Below are 9,894 nucleotides of genomic sequence, written 5' to 3'. Positions count from 1 at the left end.
CGTCGACGAGTTGCACCCAATCATCAACGAGTGCTCTGAATAAGAAAGAGTCATCAACATGAAAGTTATGAGATTTTTTCTTAACTTTTCAGGGACACTAAGATTGTCCTTTTTGGACTTTTCTATCAATAGTTATGCCTCAAATATCGAAAGGTATTTAAGACTCGAGGCTGCACTACGTTAGTCGACGATCCCTCTGTTTTTCCTTGTCAAAAAGTCTTTTAATGACTTGAAACATTTTTGAACGAAAAAGTATATGAAATATATCAAGTCTAATGAAGATTAAAATGTGTCCAATTGAGTTTTCCTTTGAATATAAGATATCTTGATTAATAAAACACATTTGAAAGTTTATTTTAATATCTTATATACTAAGTATGTCCTTTTATAAAAGTATTCTTGATTTTCTCGAGTCTTTAGGACATAAACTCGTTTTGTCAAAATCGGGACTAAGTATGGAAATGATTATAAAACCAAGATATTGAAAACTTGTCCCTTTGGAAAACATAATTGAGTTTAGGATTTTTTAAACAAACTCTTTGATTTAACTTTGAAAATTATGTATGTTGAGTTTGTAACTTTGTGAAATCCTAACAAAACCGCAGGAGTTAAAAAATAAACTATCTCAAACACACACCCATTACATATAAACCTACAATAATCTTCCTTTGGACATGCTTGAGTTCTTTAGAGTCGGTGTCCTTTTGATCTTTCCTATTTGACATCAACTCGCTTCGATCTTTACATTTGATCTAGTACTTCATGTATTTGTTCATGAACCCTGTACTAAACATGATTTGCAAATACAGGAAAATATTACGAACAACATATAGGTTAATATCATCAAAACATATAAACCATGATAGTGTAGCCACCAAGACTAACAAAGTTAATATGATTTTCTAGTTTATTTTATATTTTTCACGAATCTAAGGGATTGTTTGGAACCCCCACTCATCGACTAGTAGCACTCTACTAGCAATTGTTAACATTTTGTCTGGACTCGTCGACGAGTTGCACCCAATCATCAACGAGTGCTCTGAATAAGAAAGAGTCATCAACATGAAAGTTATGAGAATTTTTCTTAACTTTTCAAGGACACTAAGATTGTCCTTTTTGGAGTTTCCTATCAATAGTTATGCCTCAAATATCGAAAGGTATTCAAGACTCGAGGCTGCACTACGTTAGTCGACGATTCTTTTGTTTTTCCTTGTCAAAAAGTCTTTTAATGACTTGAAACATTTTTGAACGAAAAAGTATATGAAATATATCAAGTCTAATGAAGATTAAAACGTGTCCAATTGAGTTTTCCCTTAAATATAAGATATCTTGATTAATAAAACACATTTGAAAGTTTATTTTAATATCTTATATACTAAGTATGTCCTTTTATAAAAGTATTCTTGATTTTCTTGAGTCTTTAGGACGTAAACTCATTTTGTCAAAATCGGGACTAAGTATGGAAATGATTATAAAACTAAGATATTGAAAACTTGTCCCTTTGGAAAACATAATTGAGTTTAGGATTCTTTAAACAAACTCTTTGATTTAACTTTAAAAATTTTGTATGTTGAGTTTGTAACTTTGTGAAATCCTAACAAAACCGCAAGAGTTAGAAAATAAACTATCTCAAACATACACCCATTACATATAAACCTACAATAATCTTCCTTTGGACATGCTTGAGTTCTTTAGAATCGGTGTCCTTTTGATCTTTCCTATTTGACGTCAACTCGCTTCGATCTTTACATTTGATCTAGTACTTCATGTATTTGTTATTGAACCCTGTACTAAACATGATTTGCAAATACAGGAAAATATTACGAACAACATATAGGTTAATATCATCAAAACATATAAATCATGATAGTGTAGCCACCAAGACTAACAGTTAATATGATTTTCTAGTTTATTTTATATTTTTCACAAATCTAAGGGATTGTTTGGAACCATTTATACAAAAGTATTTTTCAGAAAAAATGCTGAATTTAATAATGTTGATAATAAGTACTGAATGCCTGAATTGAAAAAATGTTGAAAGTTATAAGTGTTATTTGGTTGTGTTTAAAGTAAGTAATATTTGGATAATTATTTATAAACATATTTTAAATTACAAATATTAATAATTTTTCATTAACAACTTCACCAATAATTATTTTAATTATTTATAATAATATTTTAAATATTCATATTAAAAAATAATTTAAAACTATTATTTTTAATTAACAATAATCTTGTTATTAACGTACATTTATAACATATTACTATCATATTACATTATGATAAAAATAATATTATTAATCCAATTCAAAATTTTAATTTATTTAATATTAATTTAAATTAATAAATAGTTCTTGTTCGATTCAGAATTGAATTATAAATATCTAATATGTTATAATACATAGTAAAATAATATATAGTTATTTTAAAATATATTCTAAATAAAAAAATATTTTTTATAATTAAAATTTTAAATAATAATTATACTAACTATCTAATTAAAATCTAGATATTTTTTATTAACTAAAATAATATAAAATTATTTATTAATTAACCATAATCTTGTTATTAATTTCATTTATAATATATGATTATTATTACATTAATTTATGTTAAAAATAATATTAATAACTAAATTAAAAATTTTAGTTTATTTAACATCAATTTAAATTTATAAATGATTTTTTTATTCATTCTAGAATTTAATTATATTTTATTAATAATTAATAGGTTATAATGCATAATAAAATAATATATGGTAAATTTTTATGTTAACTGTTATTTTTAATAAATATTTAAATATTTTATTAAGTAAAAATAAAATAATTTTATTTTTGATTAAAAGTAATTTTGTCCTTACTTTTATACTTATAGCATATGATTATCGTATTAATTATGCTAAAATAATGTTATTAATTAAATTAATTTTTTTAAAGTTTAATAATAATTAAACTAATAAACGGTTCTTCTTTAATTCCAAAATTAAATTATGTTTCATTCATAATTGATATATTATAATACATTACAAAATAATATATAATTATTTTCTAATGTATTTTTTAAATTATAAAATAACACTAAATTTTCTTATATTTATAAAATTAATCATGCTTATGAATAAAGTCACTTATAAGTGACAAAAAAGTTATCTTAGGTTGTTTTTCAAAATTCACTTCAATAGTTTCCAAAACAAGTGATTTGAAAATATGAATTTTGAGTCTTAAATTTAAATTTGTATAAATTTAGATGAAATTAAATATAATTTTATACTATATTTTATCTCAAATTCACACAAACCTGAATTCAAGACTTTAAATTCAAGTTCCCAAGCAAAAAATAATTATCTTTCTAACTCTTTCTATTTCTCAAAATATAATAAAAGGCTGAAGTCTCAATCCCATGATTAGGGTGAGCACTTTCATCATTATATAAGCAAATACTATGAGATATGTCTATAACAAATAAAGAATCCTTTTTCTTCTCCTTGCTTACAAATTTACCATGTCCCTCTTCCTCCATCTTTGCTTCCCCATCCCTAATTCCATAACACGTGTATTTACCATGACTTTCAAATGGTTTGTGATAAACTATATCATTATTATTATGTGAGCATAATGTAAAATCTATAGCCAAGACAAATTCAAAATAGAAAAGAAATTAAGCTTTGCTTGGAATGGGAAAACTACTTAAAAATAAAAATAAAAAACATGAAAAAAAAAAAAAACCTAGAACTAAAATTGTCATACATCCAAATAGCCATTTAAGTCCCATTCTAAACCTTAAAAATATTACAAAAAAAAAAGAAGAAAGAATTCACTTATTCATGTTGGATAAAATGAACTAAAATAAATAAATTTACAACAAAAAAATTATTCTACATGTCATAAACCTTTGATTTGTCATATTTTGAGCCATTAATTTTTTTCCCATGTTTAATAATATTTATTATTAAAAAATAAATTTCTTCCTTGTTTTCTCAAACTTCTCTTCCTAGAGTTCACTAAGAGAGCAATGCAAATACACTCAGAGATCAGATAAGAGTCGCGAAACAGGTTCATGGAGCAATGAACTCCACCAGCTTAACAAAGAAAGGCAAAGCATGTCCAAGTATAGACATTTGTGATAGGAAAATGGGACAGTAACAACTAGAAACAAAACTTGATGTAAATCAGTAATCAATTGGGAAGAAGATGGTGTTCTTGGAATATGGTTCTCCTCTTAATGAACATAATAATATCAATGCACCTGCCATGCTTATTCTGCATGCATATAATCTGAAACATGACTACTACAATTCCAGAAATAATTCATGAAATATACTAAATCATCAGATAGCAAGAAAATTGAAAATTGAAAATTGATATTTCTCCATTCCAATTCATACAACTCTTACTAGTGAAGTAGATAATAAAAATCAGGCAAATCCACTACCGTTATCGAGATGCTGCTTTCCCCCACCCCCCCAAGGATAACACAGATGAACTTCGTATCATGCAATGATCCCACCTACTAATAAAGAATTAAACAAAACTGGAAAAGTTTTTGTAATTATCTTTAACAAGTACCCTAACAACAAACATTATAATTTGGGATGCATGTAGCATTTGCAAGGACAATTTTAAGGGTGCTCATTTCTCTGCAGATTATCGCTGGCCACTCTTCGGAGAATCTAATTTTTTAAGTTCTTCAATCCAGCTTCACCGAGGAGAACAAGTAATGCACAAACCAGAAGGATGAGAGGAACCCAACAGTGCCGGTTGCAAGCATAATTGCCAGAACCATAAAGAGTGAATAGCCCAAGTAGAGAGTCGCAGATACAGGCCCACTCAAACTTTTAAGATCAAACACAAGATAGTTTATGGAGTACAAGAAAATGTATATTGCAACTGAACCAGAAGCAAAGAAGGACTTCCACCACCATTTCCAGTCCTCGACACAAAGATGCATGTAGGTTAGAACTAGAGACACTTCAGCACAAACTACCACAAGAAGCATCAGAACAATGAAGAGAAATCCAAATACGTAGTAAACTCGACCCATCCATATACTGGACATGATAAAGAAGAGTTCAATGAATAAGGTTCCAAAAGGGAGAGTACCAGCACCAAGAACTAACAGCCAGGATGGGTATTTCTGGGCAGGAATTTCACGGGGAATTTGATTGGTTCGAACGGGGTACTCAATATGAGGCGCTCTTGCTCCAAGGTACCCACCAACTAGGGTGAGGGGAACTGAGATGCAGAACCAGAGCAAAAGCAAAATAACAAACAAAGAAAATGGAATGGCTCCTGTGCTGTGACTACCCCACAATAGGAAATTCAAAGTGGTTAGAATCAAAAAGGCAATGCCAGGGAAGAAACATGCAGCACGCCAAGAGACTGAAACCCATCCTTTGGAATCACCACAACCAATTGTTCTCCATAGCCGTACAGCAACATAACCAGCTGCAATGCCAAGAATCATGTAGAAAAACAGCATACCTGTAATAAGTGTTCCACGTGAGGCAGGTGACATGAAACCAAGGGCAGCAAACAGAATCGTTACAACCGCCATTCCAAGAATCTGAACTCCGTCTCCAACCATTACACACAAGAGGGAAGAGTTGCTTGGAGCACGGAAAACATCACCCACAACAAGTTTCCACCCAGATAACTCCTCATTCATCTGTGCTTGTGCCTCTTTGTCAAGCTCCTCATAACGTGTCAGATCCCGACGAACTGTTCTCAAGAAGATCACAAGGACAATACCAGCAAGGAATGTGATCACCATCAGGGAGTTGAGAATTGAGAACCAGTGAACTTTTGATCCCTCCATCTTCAAATATGCATCCCACCTAGAGGGCCATTTGATGTCACTCAGGTCAAATGAGACCTCATAGGTGAAAACTACTGGCTCACCTTCCTTAATAGGCACAGTTACACTGGTTGGATCACACTTGATCCCAGATGGGTACTTGTCATATGCATTCAAATTCTTTACTGACTCAATATTGTGCTGGACATTGCATGCAACCACCTCAAAACCAACAACCATGTACCCAGGCACATCTGATCCCCCATTTCCAATTGTTGGAATCATCTCGGCTGCGTCTCCAGTCCCCATCACACGAGCCACATTGGTTTCCTCGTATTTATGCACAAGAACTGTAAATTTCAAATGATTAAATACATAGTACAGATCCTGAACCTTTACTCCAACTGGGTATCCTGTCCACCGTAACATGTAACCTTCCTTTCTGTTGTACCGAATAGCAGGCAAATTATCAAGAATCAAATTAACCTGATACAACTCATCAATCCTTTTCTTCAACAGCTTAAAATTATCTGCTGATAACGGATCTGTTTTACACAGAAAGATCTCTGTCTCATTGGTGTACATCTTAAACTGATAGGGAGAAGTCTCAATCCGATCACCCATGAGAAGCTCGCCCAGGTTTTCAGCACTGTCTTTGACACCGTCCTTTGGCTTACAGAAGGGTAAACTATAATAACTAAAGGGCATTTCAGTATCGATGGAAGTTAGGGAATTCACCTTCACTGATAAAGGATCTCCAACAGCATATTTGTGAGGGTAGCTACCGGGAAGGTAAAATCCGTACACGGATTGAATTAGCAAACTGAAAATCAAAATCCGGATCTTCCATTGATAAAAAAGGTCCATTTTTATCAGTTTTTCGAGAATTTCTGTCAGATCTGAAAAAAAACCCAGATAGAAAAATAGGCGATTCAGTAACGAAAATACACATTTTAAAGTGGGTTTCAAGTATCGAGGAAGATCCAGAAATGAAACCCTAGATAGCCTAGTGCAATCCAAGCATCGAAAGGTATCAAATTCTACATGCCAGAGATTTAAAGCAGAAAATAGAAACACAAAACAGAATCAAATTGAATCGAATCGAAATGAAATGAAATGAACAGAAAATAAAAGAATTATATTAAATTCCAAGAAGCTATACAGAGAAGGAACAGATCTGACTGACCTTAAGCAGAGATTAGCGCATACAGAGCTCTGAGAAGAATCCTGTATCAAACTATCAAAGAAACTCGTGCGGCAAACGAAGATCTTCGAAGTTTGGAGAAACTGTGATTCCGAGGAAGAAGACGAGATCATGAAAGGAGATCTACCTCGCTGATATTATTATATCGATGGGTTCCTTCGCGATGACACCCCATTGAGAAATTATGGATCTGCCGTAGTGGAATGACCAAAATGCCCCAATTTATTTTCCACCGCTGCCATTTTTTTTATTTTTTATTTTTTATTATAATAAATATTTTCTTTATTTTTCTTATCCGTTGTTAAATTCTTATTTTTTTTAATATAAAAAGTACAAAGCTAATGAAAGAGGCACAAATTTTATCTAAAATTTTAAGATTTTTTTTTTAAAAAGATTTTCCTTTGAGTTTTATCAAGTAAAGCGTTGAGCTCCATATATTTGACCTAAAGACAAAATTTTTAGGAGTATAAGTATCCCAAAAATCAAAAGTCGATAGAGAAATATAAAATTTTTGAAATTTTAAGTATGTGTTTGGAAGTATGAGTTTCAAATCTTAAATATGAATTTTAATGAATTTAAATAAATTTTAATATAATTTTATATTATATTTTATCTAAACTCTTAAATGTTAAGTAAGAGAAATCCCTGATTTTTTACTAAACTTTAGACCAAATTAGTGTTTTTTGTCCTTTCTTTTTAACCGCTCTCGATTAATTTTTTTAAATTTGAAAATTTTGTATTAAGAGAAGGACAATAATAATTAGAGATAACTAAGAAAATGTTCTCTAAAAGTTTTCGATGATAATTTACCACTCTTCAAATTAGCTAGTTGCTTTTGATATCCATTCGCCTTACTTTTACAACTACCAAGTTGAATATTGTATTATTTATTAAATATTGAACTTCTATATTTGACCTTATAAACTTTGATCATGCATTCGTGTTCTAACCAATAAGCTTCTAAACTAGTATATTATGTTTAATTTGCATAATCAAATATGATCGGAATGAGAAAAGATGAAATAAAAATTTGAATAGTAACTATGATAAAATTAATTGACAAATTCGATTTGTTTTGTCTGATTTCATTCCATTCGTGCCTACTAATTATATAGTTAGCAATTAAAATGTAGAGATGGATTAAGAGCACACAGTAAAAATTCATCTCTAAATAATATAGTGAGAATGTTGTTGTGATGCGACTCAAATGTTGGTTAAGATTAAACAAATTCATTTTTATTTAGGTAATTAATTGAGCGCATGAATATACATCAAAAGCTTTAATTTCATTAGAGGAATTAGATAGTATTTTTTTGTTATTCCATCAAACATTGAATAGATCAGGAATAGACATTTGAGAAATTCGGGAATGATCATTCATTTGATCCATAAATTTTTTTTGCATTGATATTCATTTTATGATATTTTTTTCTTATCTAAACTATAAAATTCTTCTATTATAATCACTTTATTCCTGAATAGATATTCCATTAACCAAATGTTACATTAGCATCTTAGGAAACTTAAAAAAAAAAAAAGAATTTCAAGTATCTAAAAAACAAATACTTGTTTTTTAATATCTTAGTTTTTTATATAAATATCCTTCAATATTTTTAAAACGTTATAAAATTATTACTCATTATCTACCTCTCCTAAAATGATGTATCTCTTTTAGTCATTTTCAAAAACTAATAAAGGCGTGCATCAATTTTATTTATTAATCTTATAATAAATTATTAAAAATATGTTTTGTCACACTATCAATTAATAGCAAGCACATGGTAGCGATGCATTGAATGAAAAAAAGAAAAAAAAAAAGGGCAGCTCAGTGCACAAAACTCCCCCGTATGCAGGGTCTGGGGAAGGGGCAAACCACAATAGGTCATATAACCTTATCTTACATTTTTGCAAGAGGTTGTTTCCATGTCTCAATTCATGACCTGCATGTCATAAGGCGACAGACAACCTTATCTTTGCACATAAGCTCCTGAATATAAAATAAAAAATTTAAGATGGTTTATAAACAAATATGCATTAATCTATGTGTGAAGACAGAGCTGGCCTAGGTGTTCGCCCAAAAATTTTTTTTTTAATATAATAATGTATTTTTGGGGTCCCAATTTTTTTTAAATGTAATAATGTTAACATTATTTATTATACTCTCTTCTCATACATTAACTTTCCAACTAATAATTTTATTATGTTTCTAACTCTCTATAACTATTATCTCTTTCTCTTAGTCTCTCTAAAAAAATCTTTCCATCTCTCACGTTCTCTCACTCTCATCTCTCAATCTCTCTATGATTTTTACTCCGACTCTTGTGTTCATCATCTTTGGGCCTTCGATTCTCTGTAATTTTCATCAATCCTTATTTTGATTTCAGTGTTTGTACATTATTTTTCTATTATTTTCATTTTGAATTTTTTTTTCTTAGATTTTGGAAGCTTTGAGCCTAGAGCGTTATATTCGGCAAAATCCAATATCTCTAAAGTCTCGCTCACTGATCGATTTGCAATAATAATAATAATAATAATAATAATAATAATAATAATAATAATCAGATTATATTGTTTCAATCTATTAAATTTATTTTTATTTGTTTACATAATTTGTCAATTTATAGTTAGTGTTAATTTTGAAATTTAATTATGTCAACGAGAAAATATGAATCCGAATATGAAAAATGAAAAAAAGAAAAAGAAAATAGAAGAATTAGTATCATCTCAAAAGGGGGCTCTTGATAAATTTATTTTTAGTTCTAAACAAAATATAAATAAGCAAGATGAAAATCCTTCAAGAAACGAGCAATCAATTCCAGAGATGGAATTAGAATATAATAATAATAATAATAATAATAATAATAATAATAATAATATACAAGAATGCTAACTAATGA

General features: G+C 29.6%; 1 protein-coding gene across 1 annotated transcript; it reads right to left on the bottom strand.

The window, feature by feature from the left end:
- Positions 1-4,343: 4,343 nt before the first annotated feature.
- On the bottom strand, positions 4,344-7,194 carry LOC131157906 (transmembrane 9 superfamily member 11). Its single transcript, XM_058112362.1, has 2 exons — positions 6,980-7,194; positions 4,344-6,692 (listed from the first exon to the last, which is right to left on the bottom strand). Exon 2 carries the CDS (start codon positions 6,658-6,660, stop codon positions 4,687-4,689), a length of 1,974 nt encoding a protein of 657 aa, XP_057968345.1. The 5' UTR covers positions 6,661-6,692; positions 6,980-7,194; the 3' UTR covers positions 4,344-4,686.
- Between the last annotated feature and the right edge of the window lie 2,700 nt (positions 7,195-9,894).

The sequence above is a fragment of the Malania oleifera genome, chromosome 6, assembly GCF_029873635.1.
Source record: "Malania oleifera isolate guangnan ecotype guangnan chromosome 6, ASM2987363v1, whole genome shotgun sequence".
In the NCBI taxonomy this organism is placed as follows: Eukaryota; Viridiplantae; Streptophyta; class Magnoliopsida; order Santalales; family Ximeniaceae; genus Malania; species Malania oleifera.
Note: the sequence above shows the minus strand (reverse complement) of the source record. Positions and strands in the feature narration are given on the sequence as shown.